The sequence below is a fragment of the Festucalex cinctus genome, chromosome 5, assembly GCF_051991245.1.
Source record: "Festucalex cinctus isolate MCC-2025b chromosome 5, RoL_Fcin_1.0, whole genome shotgun sequence".
Lineage (NCBI taxonomy): Eukaryota > Metazoa > Chordata > Actinopteri > Syngnathiformes > Syngnathidae > Festucalex > Festucalex cinctus.
The window spans coordinates 8,835,001-8,862,881 of record NC_135415.1 but is presented as its reverse complement, the minus strand read 5'-3'; the positions used below and the strand labels follow the sequence as shown (position 1 = coordinate 8,862,881).

The window sequence follows — 27,881 nt, the reverse complement described above, 5'->3', positions numbered from 1 at the left end:
TTAGCCAGCCGAAGCTCGTTGCTAGCTTGCTATTGCGGTGAAATTAGCTCAGAGCTTCCAAGGTGACGTGGGCCAGTGAAGCTTTTTGGGATCGTCTTGGAGATTGTTGTTGTTATTATTATTATTATTATTATTATTATTATTATTATTATTATTATTATTATTATTATTATTATTATTATTATCATCATTATTATTTTATTATTATTCTCCTCCTCCTCCTTTCTTCTTCTGCTTCTACTACTACTACTAATACTACTACTAATACTACTACTACTACTACTACTACTACTTCTACTACTACTACTACTACTGCTACTACTACTACTACTACTACTTTCTTTTGCCGGTGGTTTCACATTCAATGCATTTTGATGAGGTGCACAATACAAATTTTGCCTCGCAAACTGCTTATTTCGGTCATCTGCCTTGACTATATGAACTAAGTGACATCCCATTCCTAATCCATTGGGTTCAAATATGATATTGAGCCACCTTTTGCAGCACATAACAACTTTAACCCTTCTGGACAGGCTGGCTGTCCGGAAGGTTTAGGAGTGCATTTATGGGAATCGGAAGATGTTGGATGAGAAGGCCTGGTTCTCAAGTCGCCGCTCTGATTCACCCCAAAGGTGGTCTATTGGATTGAGGTCAGGACTCTGTGCAGGCCAGTCAAGTTCATCCACATCAGGCTCTGTCTTCCATGTCTTTATGGACCTTGCACTGGTGATCAGTCATGTTGGAAACTGTTCAAGCTGTTTCCACAACGTTGGAAGAATGGAATAACACATTGTCCTTATGCACTGCAGTTTTGCATCATTGAATTGATAAGCATACATTATGATCTAATTCCAACAAAAATCAATTTAAAATGTTATTTGTGGAACATCCTTGCTCTTCCTAAAAATCTCTCTACAAGCCGCTCACGAATTCGAGGGTTGATATTTAAGTGATGACTATCGGCGTGCCCTTTTGAACAGACCTTGACAAGAACTTCACAGCTCAGTGGCCTTGATTCTTGATGTCTGACAACAGCTGTCATCAAGTCAGGATAATATCAGACCAAATACGCTTCAAAGCTTCATGCATACTGAGCAAGAAAATGAAAAAGGACTGTGGTTCCAGCTATATGTTGCTACATTTGTGTCCTAGGGTTGGGACATGCTCTCTTCTCCTCCACTGATAGGGACTCTTATCTGATAACAGTGGAGATGCTTCTATTTGAGGAGTCATTTCTCAGTGACGGTGATGAACATCCAAGCTCAGAAGGTGCTCGCAGGGTGGCAAGAGGCTAATCATGAAGATGTGAAAAGCGGCCAAGACATGTAGTAGTTGTAAGCAGCAGCGCGTCGGGGACGCGAGTGCTCCGTTGACATTGTTTAGGGCCCGGCCCCGGAGGGAGCTGGAAAAATGACTGAGGCCGGGGACTGGCCGCTCATTATCGCTAGACTGGAATCAGGAATTTCCTGTTCCTGTAATTTTCTTATGGAAAGCCATCGCAATCCTGAGGCAAATGTCTTTACTGTAATTCTACTTATCTCCTGTTTTGAATGTATCTGTGTGCAAGAAGTATGTTTTGAAAATACAAAAGCAAACGTTTACTGGTTCCTTGCTTCCTGACAAAGGTCAGAGGAACCATTTTTGTTCCGCGTGTCATTTCCTGTCTGGTTGCCGTCTTAGCAGAGGCCCTCACTCGTTTATTTTTACAGTTTCCTTTTTCTCCTTTTTTTTCACAAGCTAGCTTTCCCCTTCAGGGAGGGGCAGGTGGTTTGGGGTATTGAGCACTGAGCAAAATTGTCCCTGTGTATAGTTCAGCCCCCACCTCCTTTCTCCTTAACACACTTATTCACAATGGGGTCTCTGTACCGCAGCCCCCAAACACACTCCTGCCTTTCCCCTAAAACAGGAAACCAGCATCTGCAGAGCTCTTGTTTTTCTACTAATTTCCTGCTTTGTTACCCATTGCCCTGATTATTTTCTTTATATGCTCTGCTCCCCTAAGATTGGATACCTAATCAACCTTTGTCTGGTACTTCTCGAAACTGATTGCTTTGTAAATAGTAAAGCACAAGCCAGAGACCCAAAGAGACGGCATTGTGAAAGTTGTTGCTCATGTAATAATATCTACGCTTCCATTTTAGTGATATGCGTCAAATGATTGGAGCCAAATTGAGATGTCAAGGGGGTCTGACGGGTGCTAACATTTTTATTTTGTGCAACATTTCCTGAGTTGATTATATGTTTTATAGTCTGCAGCAACAGGAGTGTAATGCTATCCTGCCAAGAACAACTTTATAACCCTCAACTTGTTGACTTCATTTTTGGCATTTGGATGGACCAAAGAAGCAGACGATTACCGCTTCAGCGCTTGTGTTGGATTCACGGGATCAACGAGCAAGCACGGTGTCTGCCATTAATGATGTTATGTCGGTAATAAAATATTTCATGCGCTGGGAACACTTTCAGAACAGGAACAATGGAGCTTGATTTTTGCGGCGAAAGCTTCAGCAATAAGTTGACTTCATATCTATGGTGGAACCTCTAGAGCGCAACGCCCCAACGTCAAGTACAATTTGGAATTTGACCATGGAACATATTCTGGAAAAATGCTCCAGACACAACTGTAATGTACAAAACCAAGTGATTAAACTGGAACTTATTGATATTGATATAACCGACACAGACACAAGTCAGTCCGAGGCAAGATTCTTCTACGGCGCCCCCCTCTGGCTGTAATTATAAAATCACTTGAGCAGCATGGCTCAGCGGTTGTCTCCCTAACTGGGAGGTTGTGGGCTCAATCTTCGGCTCTTGTGACCATGTCGAAGTGTCATTGAGCCAGAACAGCCAAAGCGCATTGGACACCACATATTAGATTGAATAATTGAATGTCAGTTTAAAATGTTATGTGGTAATAATACTAAAGTTTAGACTATTTATAACACTAATGCTAATAACAATAATAATAATGATCATCATCGTACTCATACTCATAACAACAAAGTGTGATGCAAAGTTTAAAGCAGCTAACATTCTTTAGACTATTTTAACGACTACAACATCCAACTAGTATTAAAAACCTGACATAAAGTCAAAAGGGAAATAGCATTAGACTATTAATAGCAGGAAAAATCATATATAAATGTTGTCAGCAAATGTGTACATTAGGGCAATATAGACACCAAACTGAGTACTCTTAATCTCTACAAATTATGTTAAGAGCCCCTGGTGGCCCAGCTACTTACAAATCAAAAACTGATTTAATGTCTATTCTATTTCAAGGTGATTTTTCTTTCTCTTCCATATATACCTGTTTTGGTGCACACCCTGGAGTCCCCTGCACCCTTGGCTCATGCCGATTTGGCCCAATGGTATACGCGACGCTAACCTTGCTCTCACAAGATGAATTCTCGCAGTATTTGTGAGTTCACAAACCCTGGAGAATACATCTTGTACTGCTCCCGTTGATTTCCGCCGATCCGAACCTCTGGTGATTCGGACCAATCACAGAGCGACATTGTGTTTGGGGGCGGGATATGCAACTATGACGAAACCAGGAAGCCAGCGCCGATGCTGGGACTAACAAACAAACCTAACATGGACGAATGGACGCTGCAATTAATTCTGTTCTTGCAGAATTAATCACTGTTTCCTTATTGAATGTTGAACAGCGAGAGGCGCTTCGTGCATTTCTAGCTGGTAAGACAAAATTTTCACCCACAGCCGTGATTGGTTAAAACAAACGTGTACAATGCCGCACCGTCCAATCAGCTCGAATTATAATACAGAATGTCCCGCCTTTCCCGACCAAATTACTGTGGAGAGTTACCAGATGGATATTGTGGAGAGCTCATTTGAGTGAAGCACAAATCAATGTGGCCATTGCCAGGTTAATGTGACACTTGTATGGCAACAAAAGCAGTACAATATGGCAGGACGTCAACAACAACAAGCAGTAATCTCTGCTCCTCCTGGAAGGAAGGTTAGGCCGTAAAAGGGCTGGCGTGGTGGAGAAACATATAGAAAATATGAGCAAGCAGAGGGTTTTAAATTGCGACTCCAGAGAGTGCGTAACATTTAAGAGCATGAGTACCATATCAACCTTTCTCAGGAAGTGTGTAAAATAGATTTAGTGACATATAAAGCATTCAATTTAGTAATTGGCTTAGGAGGTGACTAGCTATGTGTTTGAATAAAGCCCCAGAGCCATGACGGAGCTTGGCTTGTAACACAAACACCCCGCTCCTCGAGTTTATCTGCTAGACACATCTGGAGTCTATCAAGTCCAGCAGCACCCCCCTTTCTGTTTCCTCTCTCCGCCACGCTTAACCCTTTCCTCACTCGCTCCACCCCTGCATGATAAGCACGAGGTGACCCACGCAGGATGGCGCTGGGAAACGTGTTGACGTAAACGTTTATTTGTCAATGTGTGGCGGCCGCGGTTCTTTTAATGTAGTAGCGGTCCAGTGCGAAAACCCAGACGGAGCTGGACAAGGACTCGGTTGGGTGTTTTTTTTTATGTGCTGCCCACCTCTTCTTTGTTCCAACTCATCAGCGTCAGTCGCTTAGCCTGTGTGGAAATCTCTTGCTAAGGAAAACAACCTCACATTTATTTAAGACAAATTGCAGGGGCATGCGTTCGCTCTCTCCCTCCCACACTCTCCGGTCACCATACCATCTATAACCATCATGGCAACCCTTCGCTTGTGTCGGTGAGCCTGTTTAAGTTGGACCACTTTCTAACCACTAAATGCTCAAAGAGTCGACTGTCTCCCATTTAGCAAAAGACACAAAGCGTGCTCACTTTTATCAATAATAAACATCATGTGATAATGCCGTGTTGAGTGTATATAACATGGATGGCGACCAAACCAATCCGACATGCAAGCTAAACGTTGCATGATGTGTTCTCATCCATTTTCAACTCTTGAGTTGAGGAGTTTCTATAACGTTGCCAAGCTCAGTTCTGCCGTTCAGACCTGTCCACTGCAGCGTCCTGCTGCTCCCTCATCCATCATCATGGCTGCCCTCTGCTCTCACTCCCTGCTCCGTCTCTCCTCCCCACAGACCCCGGTAATGAGGGCCCCTTGCGCCTTGCCTGCCTGTCCTGTGTGTCCCATGGTGCACTGGGGGCCCAGTTGGACAACAGCCAGGCAGCCTCAGCCCGCTTTTGCTCATTATTCTCATTACCTCGCCTCAAATCAGCGCTGGACAGGGTGCTGGGATCTGTCCACAACTCATAAAGGTCCCGGCTTGTTAGCGGGCTTGCCTGCATCAGCTCCCATCCGACGTACTTGTGAAAGCCTGATAGCCAGTACTGTATCTGCATGTCAACTTTAGATCAATATACTGTACTCATATTCTAATTTTTGGGATATGTAACATGAGGATGTTTTAAATGAAAAGTAGTCTTGTAGTCCATACCTTGCTCAAAGGCATCTCAACAGTGCCCTGAAAACATATGAGCTTTTACCAAATACAAGTTCCATTATCCCTTAGCCATAAAAAAATAAAAATAAAAATGATTATGTCATCCTCCAAGAAGCAGAAAGTGGCCTGCTAACTACCAAGCACAAAGATAAGCAAACACATCGACTAGGTTCCATGACTTTATGAATATATTTTCCTCATGTTTCCATTTGTGTCTCCATGGAACTTTTCACTCGAGCATCAAAAATGGCTTGGCCTCATTATCATGCATGACTTTCCATGAACCAAGAAATAATCTGCTAACGTACAGATGTATAAGGGTAATTGACTGATAACTTTGTCGGATGACACCCATTTTTATGAATTATAATGTGGTACGAACAAAAATAAATAACCAATTTGGGACTTTTATTTTGAAATACATTTAAAGACAGCCAAGAATGCATGGGAGAAGTCTTATAACTATGTCAAAAAGTTATGCTTTTAGCAACTGGTAGTCATATTTTGACGTGGTAATACCTGGAAAAAATAATTAACATTATCTTTTTGTAACACATATATACTGTATTTTCATTATAATTTTACTTGTGTGGCTAGCTAGTTGGGTTGGCTAGATGGCTAATTGTTAGCCTCATAACTTTGATTTAATGTGGAAATATTTGGTGCAAAAAAATCATCTGGTGTAACTACTGTAGAAAGCTTTCCAATATGTCCTAAATTGTAGATATTATTATTATTATTATTATTATTATTATTATTATTATTTTTAATGAATAAAGAATACATATGATATGTTTTATAATAACTTAACTGTGCTGCTGAAAGTCTTATCCATCAATGGCCCATAAACAAACACAAACTATCATTAACATGAATCTGTTTGTTTGTGTGTGCGTGTATACGTAACTACTACTACATATAGCACATTGCCACAGAAACCAGGTATGATTCAACCCAAAAACTGGGAAAGAAATGAGGCATTCCGAGATCCAAATGTAGCTGTTGGACGCCACGGCTATTTAAAAGAGCTCCAAAAACACAGTTCGAAGGCAAAAACAAACAAGGCTAAATTGCTCCACTGCACTTGGGTGGTTTGGCGGCTTATGAAGGCAATCGTGGCTTTGAGGAGGTTTGTCCCAATGAAAGGGCTAACTGTGTAGATTTCTGCAAAGTCTGGGCGAGGGCGGCTGAGCTATTCATTTATTTGTCCTGCTAGCAGCGGCAGATCAGATTGCCTACACAATGAATACGTCTGGTGTGAGTGTTGTCTTTACAAGAGCTATTTCAAATTCTTTTGACAAGAACCGTGGGTGCCCTTAATAGGAAGTGCAATGCACTCCTGCAAGGGGCAACAGTGGTTTATCTTTAAGAATTTGGGCCTGGAAACCACAATTTGACGATTCGAGAGTCCTGTCCAGAGCTGGACTGGCACAAAAAAAATCAGCCTTGGCATTTTGACTTTTTGATGGCCAAGTCTAGCCTGGCCCAGCCCAACTCCTGCTTAACTTGGAGTTCTGCCACAGATGTTTACTGATGATGTTTCAATTTGAGATCTATATTCAAACTGTATTACCGGACGAGTCCCTCTAAATTGTAGGCCAGGCTCTTGGGGTAAAATGTAGGAAAATAATAATTAAAAACTGCACTGCATCAGCCCCAAGAGGCCGGCCCACCGGGCATCTGCCCTTTGTGCCAGATGGCCAGTCCAGCCCTGTCTACTTCCTGGCTACTGCTGAGGAGCTCTTGAGCAAGGCACCGACTCCGCCACACCACCAAACTCTCTGTGTATAAACAGAAAAATATATACAGCTGAATTTCTGCTTGGGATTTTAATTATACACTGTAAAAAGGACAGTAGAAATTTTGAGAAAAAAAAAACATCATAAATAAGAAAATTATTACTCCAAATAAGTAAATGGAACAAGAAAATTTTACTTAAAATTCACCTGTAAGATTTTGAAAAATAAGAAAATAATACTAGGCCCAGAATAAAAACAAGTAATATTGACTTTTTTTTTTAATATATATATATATATATATATATATATATATATATATATATTTCAATTTTTGTAGTGTTGTAAAATACACGTTAAGATATGTTTAAATTAAATTAAGTGTGTGCGGCCACTGAGTGTTTATCTTCTTCTAGTAGCGGAAAACATGTTGTGTATTTCGCTGATGTGTGTTTACTCAGCCCTAGTGGGCTTGCCCTTTGATTATAGTGCTGGCCACATAATATGACTAACTGTTCACTACTGCTCCCAATGACAAGCATATGGAGATGACATACTGGAAGCAATGAGACGACCAGAACAACGATGGCAGGTTCATTTGTCCAAATAGAAATCGAAGCTCCGTCTCTCCACAAATCACTGCAACGGTGGATTTTCAATGTCACATTTTTACCATCAGACAGTGATTTTCCCATGCGCTCCAATGCAATGATGAGCGATGCAGCTCAATTAAAGGCTGAGCGAGCGGACCTCCGCTGTTGTGTGTCAGACAGCCAGCAGAGGAGTCAAATGAGGCCTGCATGATTTACAAATGTGTTCTCTTCACAACGGACACCCACAAATCCCTATGTGAAACCCTCAACCTCTTCCAGCCTCTAAGAAAAGCTCCACCCTGTTGCCTCCTGCTAGTTTGACCACTGCTGAGCATACAAGGCCGGCCCGAGTGGCTGAGCTCGGGTTTCTCGACCCAACGACCCTTCAGCCTGACAGGGAGCCGTGTCTGCACGTACCAAAACAAGCACGTCCAGCTCATTTTACATTCAAAATGTTTCTTTGCCATATTCACATTCTCATCTCTGTCCTTGGTCAGCATCTTTTCAAAAGTAGAACAAGATAATTGGGTGACAACGTGGCCTAGTTGCAGACAATAGTTTTTCGGTTTTGTACCCCATTGCCTCCAATAAGAAGAGAACGACAACAGCAAATTAGCTCTTTTTTAATAACATTTGCGAGATGTTTGCTAATCTCCCTGGGTGGCAGACCCGACTGGCATGTGGAACTAATATTTCTTTATTGTGTGTTTGCGAAACTACAGCATCCCGACTGAGAGAGCGTGTTTGTTGTCAGCTACCAGGGCGCTGTAAAGCTTTACTGGCATCTTCAGTTTTTTGACTCCTGTGGAAAAAACAAACTCTTAGATGAAGAGCCAACTACAGAGAGCCAGACGTGCCAAAATTGTACTCGTAAACATCAGGCACACTCTAAAAAAATCTATAATAATAATAATAATAATAATAATAATTATTATTATTATTATTATTATTATTATTATTTTTATTATTATTTATTTTATTTTTTTAGTACATTACCATTAACATTAGGCATACCTGACCAAAGAGATCCTAAGCAATGCCTGTACACAACGCTGAAGTCTTACAAATTTGAGTCTTACCTACATTTTGGGGGAGAAATGTGCCTCAAAAGTTACCACATGCGACCTCGGGTACACCAAAAGAGGTCTCAGGTCAGTGAGTCACAAATGGTGAACTGAGTTTTCAGGGTTTTTCTTTTTTACTTTACTTTGACTTTACATGAGCTATTATTCCCAAACAAGGATCAGTCTCACCAAGGGGTGTTAAGAGAAGAAGAATGTACAACCATGAAGATAAGTGGAGAAGAAATATTCTGTAGTTATCAAAGTTTTGAGTGAGTACGTAGTATGTACGTAGTTGCGTTCACATTCTCCTTTTTACACTTGTGTGGCATTTTTTTTTTAATTACTGAAATGTGGGAGGAAAATTCACACTATTATCATCCATCCATCCATTTTCTGAACCGCTTGTTCCTCACAAGGGTCATGGGGGGTGCTGGAGCCTATCACAGCTGACTCTGGGCAGTAGGCGGGGTACACCCTGAACTGGTCGCCAGCCAATCGCAGGGCACACAGAGACAAACAAACATCCTTGCTCACAATCACACCGAGGGAGCACCCAATTCAACTGCCAAGCATGTCTTTGGAATGTGGGAGGAGACCGGAGTGCTTGGAGAGGACCCACCCAGGCTCGGGGAGAACATGCAAACTCCACCCAGGAAGGCCGGAGTCTGGACTTGAACCCGAGTCCTCAGCACTGGGAGGCGGATGTGCTAACCAGTCATTCACCGTGCCGCCCACTATTATCATGCTATGTTAAAAGTTATGACATAGGGTTTTATTTTTTAATTAATATGATCAACTTATTTTCAAACTTGAAAGATTTAAAAATTCAAATTTTATTTGTATTTCCATTTTAACCTGTTATTTCATTTGATTTCAATTATTTAAAAAAAATGAAGACGAAAGAGACTGTAATGGGAAATACAGAAAAAGCAACGTCATCTAAAAGAATTCTGGGGATGGTAATAAGTCATGGCTTCAACTCGTCAGCCCTTCTTTCGGATGTTGTTGATTTTGCAAAATGATGTGATTGGAGAAATCTGTTGTAATATTATGTCCAAAAGAAAAAGAAAAAAAAAACTTGGAAAAGTAATGAATACCAATTATGCTATACTAAAGAACAATAATAATAAATACACAATTAATGCTAAAAATGATTTCACAATACATCTGTGAATAATTAAGACAAAATTTTATTAAAAATATGGTAATAAATAATTGTTCAGTAGTGACATTGTCGTGAATTTTCCAGTATTTTTTTTTCATTTGTGCATTAGACTATACTGACATCTGTTCACAATTGTCCATTATTATATAAATAAACTTCTGTATTCACAATTATTTTGAAACTATACATATGTGCCCTGTGATATGACAACCAGTCCGGGGTGTATTCCGCCTCTCGCCTAAAATCAGAATAACTAGGGATGCCTTAAACATTATGCCAAAGAGGGCAAGTGCTGTAGAAAGGTTACACACTAAAAATGAGTCAATAAGGGTCACTTGTCTATCACCCATCGAACAGCTCATCAAAAGAAATAACGATGCAACTAACAATGGCTAAACGAGGCGAAGCTGACAGCCTCCCATCATGAGGGATTTACCTGACTGAGAATGACCGACGTGAAATTATAAGAACTTGTCAGTGGAACAAACGCAAATCCAGCCCGAGCAGAGGATCATCCTCCTTGCTGGACTCAAGCCCACCGAATGGAATCACACAAGAGCTGCTTAGTTCTCATCATATCCTGTCTGATTTGCTCCCCCGCAGGCCCCCCCAAAGTGAAATAGCAGCTCACACATATGGTGAACTACACACGCAAGACACATGCCACGCTAATTATTGATAAAGATTGATGAGCCACTCACAGCTTCTCCAGGGCATTCAGTCCGAAGAAGGAGCCATTGTTCAGGACCCTGATTTTGTTGTGGCTCAGTATTCTGCAAAGACACACAAAGAAAATGTGATAAGCATTCCATTGAAATACATTTTACACTATTTGTTTCAGTGAAAAAGGAGGAAATCAGGTTTTATCAAGCCGCACGCAACAAGGGCCAGAGCCGACTGACTATGCACTTGTTGCGACAGTCGCACGTGAGACTACCCTGGCTAGACAGCAGACTCGATGGTTCCAATTAAAGATTGAAAGGAACATCAAGATTATGAACGGAATGGAAATCTTGATCATCATTTTGCATGCATTTTGTACATCAAAAGGAAGTCTGTCCGCATCAAGCACATGGCGACACGGGCTGTGTTCATTCGGCCTTTTGCCTCGCCCGTTTGTACACGCTAGTTTTATCGCTGCACAGACACACTTGAAGTGAGGCTGAGATAAGTGACAAGGGATCATGGGAAATGGACATTTTGAGTCAACAAGGCTCTTCACTCGTCACAATGTGAGAGTGAAAAGTCCAAGTCACTTACGTGACACTCTTATATGTTGAAGGGAGGAAATGTGGGCGGGCTCTATAAACAGGATGTTTGCTTTGGCTTAAGGTAGGACTTAAGTTGTAAAAAAGACAACATTTTGGGCTCCATTTTATTTTTGTTTATCTTTTATATGCCCCCAAGTCACCTGAAACTTTGATGGCTGAAAATAGATTAATATATAGACCAGCGAAAAGCAGGTCTAAGTTGTGGTGCGGGTGGTGTAACGCGATTTTGGTGGTTTTGATCAACTCCGTAGGTGTTTGTAGTGGATGTCATCGTATATCATTCATATATACGACAATAGCGTGCCTGCACTGAATTTAAGGGGAATGAGAGGAGTCGCCACCATTGGCGCAAATGCTCATTTCTAACTGTGCATGTCTGTAAAAAAATACTGTGCCAAAACAAAGAAAACTTCACCCATGTGTGCAGTTAGAACGCACTTTGCACGAGGGTTGCACTGGGAAAGAAAACAAGTCCTTTGTGTCACCTTGTTCGAGTCATTACAACTTAGCATCACTCTGCTGTGTGAAAATGTCAATGATAAACTTTGTGGCAGGGGCGCACTAGAAGCAGTTACAAACTAGGGCTGGGCAATAAATCAAATTAATTCAATTAATCGTCATTTGAAAATTAAGTTGCTGAAAATTAGCTAAGTCATGTAATCGAGGTGTATATAAATAAGACACTTTTGACTTCTGGATTATTAAAACATGTTTTAAAGTTCTGTTACATCCAAACCATATTGTGAATTGTAATTTTGCATGAAGCAGAATGCTGGAAGGGTGGTTTACAAAATGTGTTTAAAATCGTCACTAACTACTTGTGGTATTTATTCCATTTGTGAATGGAACCATTGGCCCCACCCACCCCAGAATTACAACAATCCTGTCTAGCTAATGCTAACATTTTCAAGAACATGCAATAAGTGTCCATGAGCCAGGAAGTCACTTCTAACTAACTTGCTAACTAAGTCATGATGGACTAGTTCCTTCCGCCCCAAATTCTAAAATGGTACAGTCCCATTCATCCAATCAAAACATCCTCCATGAAACAGGAAGTGGCCTACAAAAGTACAGTACATATAAAACAAACAAACAAATAAAAACGGCATTCCCGTATTATTATTTTTGTTTCGCTTTTGTTGTTTAATCTTGGCAAGTATGCTTGACTGAGAACAGATACTAAAAAACAAAAAACATTATACAGTCACAGAGCAATGTGTTTTCTCTTTTTGAAGTTTGAGTCATATTTTTTAATCCCCCCGCCACACAATTAAACATGATCTGGTCATCCTAAAATGAACGTCGCATTATGATGTGTGTTATTGAGTGAAGAGTTCAAGAGTAAAAAGTTCAACCTCGACAGAATAATATTCTAGTTTGCATAGTTGCGCTCAAGCTTGTTGACAGCCTTGTGGTGTCTCACCGCAGGAGGCCGACGCTAGCGCAATCATTAACACACCTTTCGGCTTTCACGGCATTTTTCTCCGTACCACACGGCGATTAATGGGGTGTTTGCGACATTAAATGCGCCTTCATCGAGACAGCCGAGGCATGGGTGCACCTTTAAAAAAGGGGGGCTGGCTGTGAACAGACTATGAACGCCCCAACACCCCCACTTGTTTCCTGCCACATCAATAAAAAATAAATAAAAAAAAACACTGCCTTGAGCTCCACGCCTTCCAAGTCAGTTAATGACCTGATTAAATCATCCAGCTATGGTTTACTGGAACAAACTGGCCAACGCTCACTTCTTCCCTTTCACAAATATTCCTTCAGGAAGAAAAGAAAGGCAGCCTGTAAGCAAAATCATGTTTGTTTGTTTTTTGCCCGTCATCGTCTTCCTGTCATTATCTTCGTTAACTACCACATAAATGTTGTTGCAGAAATGACTACTGATAACAACCTGAATGTCGGTTTTATTCAAGGTGTGCTAATTCCAACCACTTCCAGTAAAGCATTCTGCTGTTTCAAGGCAAGCAAAAGTGAACAACTTTTTATGATGTTTGGCAACAGTGTTTAAAACCTGCACTTTGGGGGTGGAAAACTGAGTGTGAACATGTGTTGCTAACGTGCTACGCATCAGTAACGACAGTAAATGTGCAGCTCAGACATCGTTCATTTGCAAAAATAAACATTCATGTTTCACGCTTATACAATTTGTGGTTTGGTTGCCTTCATATTCAATTAAAATGCCAGTGTCATTTGCAACACGTCATTTAAAGGGCTCACAGATAAGGCAGGAAGATCACTTTATAAATCTTCAGTTAAAGCGGAAGTCAACCTTAAAAAACATTTCTTGGCAATAATATGATATTTGTGACCTCACTACGAGTGGTTAGCACGTCCGCCTCCCAGTACTGAGGACTCGGGTTCAAGTCCAGGCTCCGGCCTTCCTGGGTGGAGTTTGCATGTTCTCCCCGAGCCTGCGTGGGTCTTCTCCGGGTACTCCGGTCTCCTCCCACATTCCAAAGACATGCATGGCAGGTTAATTGGGCACTCCGAATTGTCCCTAGGTGTGCTTGTGAGTGTGGATGGTTGTTTGTCTCTGTGTGCCTTGCGATTGGCTGGCAACCAGTCCAGGGTGGTCAAGAAAATGGATGGATGGATGGATGGATGTGACCTCACTAGTCTAAACATGAAATTGTAATTAATATTACATTTGTGGAAATATGAGTTATGCAGAAAAATCGAGCCATTTCTATCCATTTTGCCACTTGCTGTCGATTGAAGATGACATCACAGTTGCTCAGTCAATGACCAATCACAGCTCACCTGTTTTCTGAAGCTGAGCTGTGATTGGTTACCTGAGACCTGCGCAACGATGATGTCATTTTCAGTTGGCAGTAAGTGGCAAAATGGCCGCCTTCTGATAGTGATAAAAACTGTTGGATTTTGCTGCTTAACATATTCCACTAATGCAATATTAACCAAAATACTGTATTTAGACCAGTGATGCTGTAGAACATATTTTGAATATTTTTTTTTGGGGGGGGGGGTTTACTTCCCCCTTAACACAGCACGCCACACAGGTGCAACTGCTACCCATGACACAATGAACAGGTCAATTTTGGAGTCTATCAAAATGTGATGGCGCCATAGAAACACTGACCGAATGACATTTGATCGCAGATGAATGACGCGTGTCATAGCCCAAATCTGAACCTCTGACTCCCAACACTTAAGGTCTCTCACTTGACTTTGGACACAGTATCATTGCTATAACAAAAAGCAGACCCCGAGATGAAAGCTATAGACATCCGGAACTGGCGGAATAATTCAAAACAGATAGAAGAGGAGAAAGTCCCATCTGGCAAAGGAACACGCCATTTAATTCAATGCAGACAGTTAAAATACAGATTATGCTTCTTTGACTCAGCTTATTGTGAAACCAAAAAAAAACATTAGTCAGACGACTGACCACATGTTTGGCTCAATATGCACGCGTTACCTTTTGTAGCGCTCTATCATCTACAAGGAAATATGCTTTTAACTGTCTGAATAGGGTTATAAGTCATACTAATGTATCGTAGAGATTTTCAAATTATGTGTTTGTACTGTACTGTAATGTCAACATAGCAGCGTCATCATTAGAAAGTCCTGCTTTGTACAATATGGCAAAAGTGTTATAATGAAACATTGAACTCTTTACTATTAAATTTGCTTCATAGCTGACATTCATAAATAAGCAAAAACCACACAAATGAGTTATGTGAAACTCTCCACAGCCAACAAATGTTGCAGATTTCCTGAAATTTTCAGCACTTGCAGACTTTGCATCCTCGTTCGTGCATGTGTGGGATGTTTAGCTACATTGAGGACATTGTTCTCTTATAAACAATAAAGAGAGCGCTACTCTGAGAAAGAGAACGGCCGACCTCTGTAAACAGACAGAAATAGTCTGCGTTCCCATTAGGCTAAACAGGAAACCCAGCCAATTAGCTGTTTATTCAGAAGCCGACTTCCAGGGTCAGGCCTAGGAGAGCGAGCACTTCCCGGACGGCCATCGGGCAGGTGGCCGCTGACACACACGAGGCCAAACAAGGTAAACACAGATATGTAAGAAATGTCCTCAAAAGAGCTGCCCTGTGGTGAGTCAACTGAAGCTTTGTGACAGATTAGCAGACTGAGTCAATTAATCGAATTAGCTATATGACACATGGCAGAGAGACCCTCTAACTCAATCCAGACCATCTCGGCGATGCATTTAGCATCTTTGATTCACTTAAATATGGAGGCCCTGCATGCTAATTGAGTCCATGTCATCTATGTGAAGAGCGCCACTTCATGTCAGTCTCCAGCGTCTTCTAATCTATTTACATAGAATGCGCATGAGGTCAAAACACTGCAACACCACAGCCACTGAGGCCAGTTTTCAAGTCACATTTGAACTGATGGACAGCATTGGTCAAACATTTCAAATTTCCATCAATACATCATTTCCGAGACTCTCAGACACCACCAATAGAAATTTTAGAATTTTAAAATAAGCTCAAAGTTCTACACAGTATTTAGGACAATTAATTGAACATGAGGTGACTTATACCAGGAAAAATAAACACATAATGATTATGTATTTTTCCTATTTTTTTTTACTTCATTTCTAATTTTTTAATGAGGTGCAGCTCTGTACAGTAGTGCAAATGGTAGCCTATGGGGTATATGCCACGGAAGAGGCGGGACTGTTTTTTGCACAACAGTTTGTTTCCGGTTCGGTTTGCGACGTGTGGGCTGCGTCAGAAATAATTGTGCTTCCGACTTTGTGCCACTCGGTTGAGCGTTCGCAACCCGGAAGGGAAATAAACTGTTGTGCAAAATCACATCCCGCCTCTTCAGTGGCATATACCCCATAGCACCAGTGCTAGCAGGAGCAACCATGCGCAAACAGCTATTCTCTCTGCTACTCTTTTTGTACTATTCATTACGGTCCTGCTAACATTTGTTAAATACCAGGAAATAAAGTAGGGTGACTAGATTTTCTAAATTAAAAACCAGGATACTTTGATTTTACTCAAAATCAAATAAACAATACATTATCACCAGGAAATATTTATAATAAATGTAATCGCTTAAGCGGTCAAGAAAATGGATGGATGGATGGATGGATGGATGGATGGATGGATGGATGGATGGATGGATGGATGGATGTAATCGCTAATCAATCTGGTGACCAGTGGTTTTGCTATTGCTTTAGCTAATGTTAAAATACTTTCTTGGTTGACAAAGAGTTATAGAATCCACGTCCAGAAAGTAAAAGCCCTGACAGATTGGATTAAGCCACAGGTGCTTCTACTCAACTGACAAGTAAACAAGCTCGGCTCCACCTGTTGAAGAGAAGCACCTGTGGCTAAAGTCAAACTATTTCAGGAAAAAAAAAAAACAGTGCTAAACAAGCAATACACTCACCATTATCCAACGTTTTTTTTTTTTTTTTTTTTTTTTTGCTTGGTGCCGATTGCTATAGGAGGCTGGCTGTGCCATTTAGCTCATGTTTGTTTCACATTGTAACATTATGCTGCTCGAAAAGCTCACCATGCACTGGGTCTGACCACCGACAACCGCAACATTAGGATAGTAGGACTACATTTCCCATGATTCTTAGACACTGAAGCATGAAGCCTGAAGAGATTCTAGTTCTGGTGGGACCAAAACACAGCTGGGAAATCAATTTTTCTGCCTGTCACTATACATCTCTAGAAAAGATATCTAGTTAGAAAAGATATCTAGTTTCTGATTAATAAATATTATATTAGAAAAAAAATACACAATCAACAACAAGTCAAATCAACATTATTTAACAACAATAAAAAATAAAATAATAATGATAATAATAATAATAATAATAATAATAATAATAATAATAATAATAATAATAATAATAAAAGGATGTTCAATGCCACTTTTTTAAGACCGAAACCTATACTCAAATCTTCCGTACTCACCAATACCGATAACAAGTGCCGATAACATTAATTCTTATTATACATACAATTTCCCCAAAAACAATGACAGATATATATATATATATATATATATATATATATATATATATATATATATATATATATATATATATATATATATATATATACATACATATATATATATATTATATATATATATTAAAGACCTATATATCCCAATTATAGTAATTTTCCTTACAATTGCTTGAAATTAATGGCAATTATGTTTTGTTTTTTCAATTTACACATAAGTTATTTTGCATATCACACGCAATAAAAATAATTATAAAAAATAGATAAATAAAATAAACAATCCAGTGGGCAGGGGAAAACAAAGTCCCAATCAAAATATGTGGTTGTACATCTTCTTTTACAGAATACAGTGAAGTGCAAAGAATTAAACTCAATACAATAGTGTTTCAAGTAATGTATTAATATCTACTATGTTAAGAATTCCTCAAGCTGTTTAGTGTGTGATGTTTAATTATATCTTGTTTTGAAGTTCATCCTTTTAATTTGGAAGGCTGCCCTGTATTTCCGTTTCGTGTTTCGCGTTCTCCATTTGTCATTCATCTCATAGTGCAGTAGTCAATGACGATATACTACAGTATATACAACGATATGACCGCACTTCAGAGCTAATTAAATTGCCACCCCTGTGGCGGTCAATAAATACTTAGTTCCTGACTGAAAAACGGCCACAAGAGTGAGAAACTGAAAAATGCTGCTTCAATAAGCATTTGTTAACATTTTGACTTGTGCTTTACTGACAGACATGTCGTACATGGCTATACTATATGTGGCCCATATTATATTTCTAAACCAGCAAAAATTTTGCACGGTATTGTTTATCTAAGAGTTGAATGTTTTCTACATCAGTGACTCTGTTGGTGTCTGAAAGCCAGGTCCTTAGAGACCAAGTTATTCTGTTGCATGGTTCAATTCCACATGTGGTCAACGCCGCATGCCCCTGTGTATGTGTATACCTGTCAGTAGTGTACACTGCAGCTGTCTTTCAATTTTCTCCCACAGCTGCTTTTGGTTGGTGGGTCATTGCGTGTATGGTGGAGTTGTGAAGTGTGGCGCACAGCAGCCAGCAGCAGCAGATCTCCAGATCACAACCTAGTGCAGAAGCGTGTCCCGTCCAAACCACAAGCAGAAGGTCGAAAAGCCAAACACAAGATGATCTCCTCCCTGCTGCCACGACAGGTTTGGTGGCAAGAGTTCTCCATCCTTTGACTATTTAGAATACAATACATACACAGGAAATGTTTTATCCTGGTTTGCTATTTGCTGTTTCAGGATATGAATGAGATGCATTAGTGTCTAAAGTGTGTACTCCAATAGGCTTGTGTGGCCCTTAAATATTTAGACATGCCACACTGTACAGTACTTTCTTCCAGGGTGCTCTGCAGCTGCAGGGCTTAATGAGAAGTTGTTCATGGGAGATTTATTATAGAAAAGAATTCATATGCAGGATATGGATGCGTAGCAGTTAGCATGTTTGCATTGCATGGGTTCAAATCTCTGCTCAGGCCATCCTGTATGTATGCAAATTCTCCCTGTGCTTGTGTGTTTTTTCTATGGCCCAAAGTCAGCTGCAAGGTTATTTTATTTCACGAAAACTAACAAAATAACTAAAACTAAAATACAAAAAACATTTTTGTTTACGGAAAAAAAAGAAAATATTTCTTAAAAAAATAAAACTATAATTATAGCAAAAAAAGAAAAAGTCATTTGTTTTATTCTTTGATAATTAATTTAATCAAAGAGTCTTTGGGTTTGATTTCAAATGTGATTTTAAGTATATTTATTTCAGTATTAACCAAAAGTATGTTTGAAAGTTTGTCACACAGAAGTGACGTCATCTAGCAGCAGCCAATAGAAAAGCACCTTCAGATGACGTCACTCCTATGTGACAATTTTGCATGTTTGACCTTTTGTTCCAATCGCTGATCTGAATATATGACTGGGTCTGGATAGCTGATAGCCCATACACGGCCGTGCAAGCTGTTGAAGTCACAGGGCAGCTATCTTGCTCCTTCCATCTCACGAGCAGACTACTGTGAACTATAAGGTATACATACAGACTCGACATATACAGCTGGTAGCCAGTTAGTATTTTTTACTGTTTTTCACTATTTTTTTAACAAGTAAAAAAAATAAAAATAAAATAAGTATGGTGGGATTTGTTGCTTTGAAAACCCCCTTTTCTTTTATCACTAAGTTCTTTAAACCCCAATATTACAATGTAGATTTAGCAGAGGCACCTTTTGTTGAATTACAGTTATAATTCTTTAATGATATATATATATATATATATATATATATATATATATATATATATATATATATATATATATATATATATATATATATATATATATATATATATATGTATATATAAGGCACGTTGTAAAACATCTGGAGTGCTCTTGTTTATGTTTAACAAATCTAAAACATCATAAATAATGCTCTTTCCACTAAGTACTGTCTCAAATGTTCTCAAATTTCGATAGTGTTAATGGATAGGATCGCATGCCGAGCAACGTGTCTTGGGAGGAGCAATATGGCGGCCTCGTGATTTTAAAAGTCTTGGCCTATTGGCTATCCAGTCATATATTCAGATCAGCGGTTCCAATTACTCAGCTCGCCTGCTTTTTCATTTAAAGCAGGGGTGGCGAACTGCGGTCCTCGAGGGCCGGAGACCTGCAGGTTTGATAGATTTCCCTACTCGTAGTGCAGCTGATTCCAATTAACAGGCTCGTTATCAGGCTTCTGCAGAGCTTGCTGATGAGCTGATCATGAATCAGCTGTGTTGAAGAAGGGAAATATCCAAAACCTGCAGGACTGCGGCCCTCGAGGACCGGATCTCGCCACCCCTGATTTAAAGGGATTCTTTGCTTATTTAGCCATTTTTGGCAGTCAAACATTAATATTTTGCCTATAATAAATTTCATATTTTCATTATTTTTCATTTACAATTAGTACTTATAAAAATACATTTTGCAACTTGCTGTCGACTGAAAATGACATCACAAGGGCTCAGGTAACCAATCACAGCTCAGCTTGTGAATGTCACATGAAAAAAACCTAGAAAACAGGTGAGCTGTGATTGGTTACCTGAGCCTTTGTGATTTCATTTTCAGTCGACAGCAAGTTGCAAAATGTGTTTTTAAAAGGTACTAATTGCACTTTTTATTGCTATAATGGGCTAAATAAGTGAAGTATCCCTTTAACTCAGCCGAAATGCAATGCTAGGCAAGAAATGCTACTTACTTTTTACTTTGTTCATATTTCTATGGTGTTTATTCAATATTGCACACAACTAATACACGTTTAAAAAAATGAAAACACTGACAATAATTGAAACTAAGCATTTTTTAAATAACTAAAATTAATAAAAAATTAACAGAGCCACTCTGAAAAATAATTAAAACTAACTAAATTTGTTGAAAAAAAAATAACTCAATATAAAATCAAAACTAACTAAAATGAAAATTCTAAAACTATAATAACCCTGGTTAGCTCTAGGCTCCATCTCAGCCCTAATGAGGATAAGCTGTACCAAAACAAAACAAAAAAATGGATGAAATTTCTCTGATAAAATGAAACAGGTGATAAAGATAATGACACTTAAACACTGTACCCCGAGAGTTATTTCAGCATAGACAAAGTGGCGCAGCTTTAGCCTAATAAAGAGTGTCAAAACAAGCCAGTGAGCCACTATGTAAACACCATTTCACTCCAGATTTGGTCTTTAAACTGGAGGACCACACGTGAGGTGAAAGAGCAAAACCCTTGAAAGAGCCGTAAAAGCAGCCCAAATTCGGAGACCAACGGGAGCCAGATAATGAGAGTGATTTTTCCATGAGAGTCTCATGGCTGAATTAAACTTGTTTTAATTAGCATGCTGACTCCATGATGCACAACAGCGCCTGTGTCCCAGTAGTGCTTACGCTCTTAGAAGTTTCCTAAGAGGTGATTCGGGTCTGGCGAAAGCGATACAGGCCTGCATCGCGTGACTACTTTGATTTGTGTATGTTATTGCTCCGAACGTTCGCCGAAGCGCTGGCCTTGTTTTTACTGCTTTTCTTCTCCTCCCGTGTTATTTGGAGTACACTGCAGATCAAAAAGATACGTTGCCTTATAAATAGATATACATCACACTCTTTGCACTCAGAGTAATGAGGACAGACATGGCGGATCAACAATACAGGCCTGCCAAACCAAAGATGGATTCAAATGCTCAGTGTTTGTTGGATAAGAAAAATCATTACTGAAATATATTTTGCTGGAGTTAAACATTGTAGAATTTATTGTGAAGTTTAGTTGAGTTATTAAGTACAGATGAATATTTGAGGCCAAAACACTATCCATTTTAGGATGTTGGGCCGCATCTCATTTTTTTCAGATGATATCAAATATGATAGGATGGTTTCATAACCCACTCGCTGGGTAGCTGTGGATTTTGAGCAGATTGGGTTCATTTTACCCAAAGTTGGGTTAATCATTTTGACCCAGCAGATTGGTTTGAAAAGTTGTATTTGGGTGGGAGGGTCACCATTTTTTAGTTTTGTGTACAGAAGTTGAAGTAAAATGAATGCAACGTAATATTGGTCCAAATACTAATCAGAGCATATGTAAAAACTGTGCCAAATGTATAATGAGAGAGTCTCTCTGTGATGATACATGAGAGGGACACTCTTCTTTTTTTTTTTTTTTCTTTGTAGAAACTGTTGGTAATAAGTCATCTCCTCCTATCTGCGGGGAATAGTGAACAGTGAAAATCTGCGTATAATAAATAAATAAATAAATAAATAAATAAATAACTGATTCATTATATAATAACATTCATTATACAATTTTTACAAAAACGGGGTAAAGTTATGAAAATAATCCTACACAAAAAATAAAACAATAGTGGAAAAAAAAATGTTTTTTTTGTTTTTTTTGGGGGGGGGTCAATACATATGCAATGGCGCCGTGTCCAAACTGAGAGAATGCTGTGATTGAGATAGTTCATATGGAAAAGGACTCAAAAAGCCAATGAAAAAGCAAAATAGGAGCGATGCTCTCTGAACTGAGCTCTGGTGATGTACACTGACATCTTATATGATGACCTCAGGGGCATTTGATGGCAGGGGCTCCACTAATAGCCAATCTGTAATTCAATCTTTATAATATTCGGTTCAGCAAGATGATAAATGACTTGCAGTTTGTCACTCGTGTATGTGCATTTGTGTGTGACTGAAAGACAAGAAGAAATCTGCTGTCGAATTTAGATGGAAGATAACATGTTTAATTTTGCTTCTGATGTCTGAGGTTTGGCCAGACACTGTGTGGTTTTTGGGTGATTATAGTTTTGACCTAGTAAATTGTCATTTTGGGAAGCTTTATGTGAGTTAGAACAGGGAAAAAAACTGTATATAAATATCACACTGGCATGTTTGTTGTTGCTGTTACTGCCAATGGCTGTACCTCACGTGATGCTAATCTCAAAATGGGATTTTTAGCATCCCAGTTGATGACGTTTACAATGATTGTTTGCAGGCTCACAAAACTGTGTCAGTTGAATCCTCATCTCTCTAATAGACTCTTACAGAATGGACCGAGTGGGAGAACAAGCGGTGATCTCTCAGGCTGTGTCATCTTTGTTGCAATAAGTACTTTTGAAGAGGCCTCCAGACCGCGCTGCACTATTCAGCGCCCGGGTTCATCCAAATTGCTTTCGTTGTGAAAATACAACCCGAGCCCTTGGTCCTGGTAGCCCCCTTCAACCCCGAGCTCATCCTCTGAGAGTCACAGTACTCAATGCAAAAGAGAGACTAAATGCCCTTGAGCACAACAGGCACTTTAGTGGCAAATGCATGTCAAGATTTGAATGTGTTCATTGTGTGGGAGCCACCGGCAGGCTTGTAGCAACCACCAGAGAACACTTCCTGACTACGAGGCCTGTTTAGAACTTGTCATGGGAAGGAGCATCCATGTAATTGCACGCAAAATATTTTGTGTCTTTTCGTGGACTGTGATCGAGTGAGTCAGGCCTCTGAGAGACCACATTGAGGAGTGGAAGAGATTATTGACTTGCATCCTGAAGTGGAAAAAGCGACTAACTTCAAAAGAGAACTAAATGGCACACAGTAGAGCAAAAAAAAAAAAAAAAAAACTCAGCCAAGGTTGAGTGTCATATTTAGGTTTGTTGTTTAGGAGGATTATCCAAATACCATATTTATTTTTGGACTATAAGTCACACTTCCTTTCATAGTTAGTCCTGCAACTTAAACCCTGGTGCGACTTGGATATACAAAAATTACAGCTTTGAATGGCACCCCAAATTCCCGCGACCCAACTGTGTTGACCTTCTTTTGGTGGCAAATACTTTTTTTCAAATACCTTTTTCAAATAGTTACAGCACCGCCAGTGGCCAGAAGAAGAAGAAGGAGGAGGAGGAAGAAGGAGGAAGGGGAAGTAGAAGAGGAAAGAGAAAAGGAAGGAGAATTGAAGAAATTACCTCTTGTGTTGAGTTGGATGTCCTGATTTCATTTTTGTAATGTCATTTATATTTTATTTATTTATTTTTCTTTGTGTATGTAATTTACAATTGTATGTGTGCATTGAATGTTTGATTCTTTGTAATTTTTCTTTGTGAACTACGGTTCCCTTGGCAGTTATTGTTGATCTATATTGAAAAATGTTTGATTGTTGCCAAGTTTGTATGTCTTACAGCAAATAATAATTTTAAAAAAAAAGAAGAAAAAATGAAAGGACGAGGATAAGGAGGAAGAAGAAGAAGAAGAAGAAGAAGAAGAAGAAATAGGAGGAGGAGGAGGAGGAGAAAGAAGAAAAGAAAGGAGAAAAATGACAAAATGAAAGGAAGAAAAGGAGGAGGATAAGAATAATAAAAATGGAAGAAGAAGAAGGAAAAAAAGAAAAAGAAGAAGAAGAAAGAAAGAAATAGGAGGAGGAGGTGGAAAAGAAGAAAAGAAAGGTTTGTATTGTGTGTTCCTTACGTCACGTCAAGGATGAAAAGGTGCAATAACTAACCAGGATTTTCTACCTTTGGCCACAATGGAACATGGCTTTCTCGTTAAAGTAGCTTAAACCCTCTTAAAATAAAAAGAAAAACTCTTCCGTAGTTAGAAGTGACAGTTTTGTCCAACTAGAACTGATTAGCTGCCGTTAAATGTGCGCGTTCAGATATTTACACTGACGCCCATTCTCTTTATCATGATGCTTTTTTTTTTTTACTTGTGCAACTTGTAGTTTGAAAAATATGGTAACCTGCTCGAGAGAGGTAAAAGTGTGAATTTGCTATTATAGTCCACTTGCGCTTGACCTTACTTGTGTAACCTTGAGGCTCACTACAGGGTGTGCGCATCTGCATTTGATATGTGCACCCACTTATTATGAAGCACTGCATTGTGCTCAGCTTAGCTGACGGAGCTATAGGCAGCGAGGCTGTGTGGTTTGTGGTCTGTAGATTTAGATTCATGTGTGACCTATCAGATGTATAAATATGGAAAGTGTGCAATTTTAACTCAGAGAGTGTATGTGAGTGTGCGTGTGCGCGCGAGTGGTCCAAATGCTACTGGTCTAAAATTAAAATCAGGGTTTTAGAAACGTCTCTAATTAAGGTGGGGAGGACCGAATGGCTATTTTGAGAGCCATGCACGCCCTTTCCACATAAGCGTGTGTGTGTTTGTGAGTGTTCAGGCAAGCCGATGGATGAACCCACACACACACAAAAAACGCACAGGCTTTTCCACTTGGCATTAGTCGTATTAGACAACGTGTGCGTGCGGAGTTTTACCAAAGATGGCCAAGCAGCGAGGCCTAAACAAATAGCTGCTATGAATATTAACAGTTGAAATTCCGCTACGTGGAAAAAAAAGTCATAGACAAACCAAAGCGGGAATGTTTATAGCCGGCTCTCACGAACACAATAGTCATCTTTGCCACAGTGTGAAGTGTTTTTACACCTCTAATGAGGCAATTTGGTGAATTTAGCGTCTTGAAACCGTGAGTGGAATGCGGTGGACGCCTGGTCGCACATTGTCTCATTGTTTGGTCTCATAACCAAGCCTCTGTTTTCGGCTCCTGCAGCAAAAGCCACTGCTGGGAAATTTTGCGCGTACAAAAGAGTGGAACAAACTATCCCACTTTCTCGATGAGGCATTTGTGACCGCACTGTGCCTGGGGTATTGTTTTGACAATCACAACTCGACAGCAGTGATCAAAATCAAAGAATTGGAAATCCACAACAACTTCATCACTTTGACTGATTGACTCATTTGTTTCTAATGGGGGTATTTTGAACAAAATTCAAACCTCATTTACTTACATTATAAAATATAGATGTAGGCATTTTCTTTTGTTCAATTATAATGGTGCCCTGTAATTGACTGGCTCCAGCTCACCCACGACCCTAATGAGGACAATTACACAGTATTATAAATAGAACAAAAGAGTGAAAAGATTTCATTATGTTTAAAAAAAAATCTTGTAAAGTAACACAATGAGATTTAGCCTCAGTTAGCGCCGCGGTCTTATAAATGCATCCAACCAGCTTTAACATTACTCTCATGTTTTTGGTCAGTGGGAGGAAGTCCCAAGAAAGATATGCAGGCATGGGAACAGTCAAACTGTACAATGCAAACCTCTTGCTGCCGAAAGAGTAATGGAGAGAGGTGTTCATTTTCATGGCGTTCTAAAACGCTTGGAATGACAAATGAGGGAAAAGATTGCAATGTTGATTTTCACGCAATCACATCCTTCAAAAAGTGAAATGCAGATATTTAGGATTGAGGAGGTACTTAAACAATTTGTTTTCGTTTTCCAGCGACTTTCTTTTAATTGGATGATCCATCGAGATGTTTATTTTTCCTTCGTCTCTTTGAAACTCAGCTGTTGTAATTAATGAGGCCGTTGGCAACCTCTCGCACAGGTTTACAATGTGCAAAATGTAGCCGTAGTCGCCGAAAGAAATGAGGTGATCTCACTGCACATTAAATTCCTCTACAATAGCTCTTTGTTAGTTTCCGAAAATAAATCATTTGTATGTACGCTTTTTCCCAAGGTCGCTGTGGCGTCAAAAGACTTGTTGCTGAAATGAATGCACTAAGTTGCCTTTTACCTGCAATTATGTATTATGAATATCTGACATGCTATTAGACGTGCTATTTATGTGAATGAGCAGGATTGTGTTTAAACAAATGGTGAAAAAGGAAGCAGGCAGACATTTGTTATTGTAACGCAGCATATGAATGCACTATTGTCGTACATTTCACACGCGCGCATGCACGATGCAGCCACAGGCATTCCCATTATAGACAGCCATTCTGTCCGTGCGTCTGCATCCATGTGTTTGCAGAGGCAGAACGGGAAACTCGGGGGGCCGCTGTGGTCAAAACGCAGGGAGAGGGAAGTTAGCACTGGCAAGGAAACGTCCAAGTCAGGCATATTTGGAGTAAGATAAGAAGAGTGTGGAGCGAAAGGAAAAACTAAAACAACACCGAGCCACTTGAGAAGACTACAACGCATCTTTGTGTGCTTGCCAAGGCTTGGAAACATGGCGGCGGCGTTTTAATCAACGTACGACCAAGTGTTAAGTGAAATAGTGGTCGGGATATGGCACGGCACAGTAGTTGCACGTCAACGGGGGAGGGGGGTGGTTGGATCGCGTTACCTTGACCTCCAAAGGCCTTATAAAATCCCACCCTTGTGTGGTAGTGGTGGGCGGATCGATCCAAATATCGATATTATCTAGACCAAGTCATTATATATATCGGGTCGATATTGGCACTGAAATATCAATCTAGTAGTTTAGTTTTAGTTTGGCTCTTTTATACACAGTGGTGTGTTTTGATCATCTGCTATCACATCTTTGTAGTAGATTGTATGAAGACATACAGTATTGTACTTGAAAAAAATTTTTTTTGTAATGTTGTTTTATGTTTTACATTTGTTCTGGCATGATAATCCTTTTCTATTTAGGTTGAAAAAGAAGTGACGAAGGCAGAATTTTTAGTTATTTTTGTATTTGTAGTTTCTGTACAATATATGATAAAGTATTTGTTTACATTTCTTTTTCTATGATCACTTTGTGCACTTTGTTTAAGAACGTTAAAAATATATTTTTTTTTGGTTGGAAGGTTTCTGGGGGAAAACATTGATAAAGTATTTTCTATTGATCAAACTTTGTATTAATATCCTTTGTTTAAAAAGTAAACAACACAAAAACTTGTCATGACTAGGGTCATGCAAGGGTTATGCTTACAGTCATGACTAGGGTCATGCAAGGGTTATGCTTGGGACATGCAAGGGTCATTTCAATCATCAATTCAAAATAGACACTTGACCTCATGGTCATGACTCATGACCATGAGGTCAAGTGTCTGTTTTGAATTGATGTAACCAGCATCTAGTTTCAACTGCTAAGACGCTATGTGATGTCAAGAATCTTTAATCTCTTTATCTGGTCAGCAGCCAATCAGATAATTCCATTTCAGTCCTGTTACCCACATGTCTAGCCACAACCAATCAGATCGATTTGCTGTCTATATAAGCCTGTCAGAGAAGGGTGTTTTTTTTGTGTTGTTTTTTTTTTGTTTTTTGTTTTGTTTTTTGTCGGAAACAAATTTTTTAATTATTTCCTTTATT

At 39.5% G+C, this 27,881-nt stretch overlaps 1 protein-coding gene across 1 annotated transcript in view; it reads right to left on the bottom strand.

Moving 5' to 3' along the window:
* The window catches only part of adgra2 (adhesion G protein-coupled receptor A2), a 54,519-nt gene that overhangs the window by 17,244 nt on the left and 9,394 nt on the right, over positions 1 to 27,881 (bottom strand). The window contains exon 2 of the mRNA XM_077522798.1: positions 10,690 to 10,761. Coding sequence (XP_077378924.1) covers positions 10,690 to 10,761 — 72 coding nt within the window. The remainder of the gene's footprint in view (positions 1 to 10,689; positions 10,762 to 27,881) is intronic.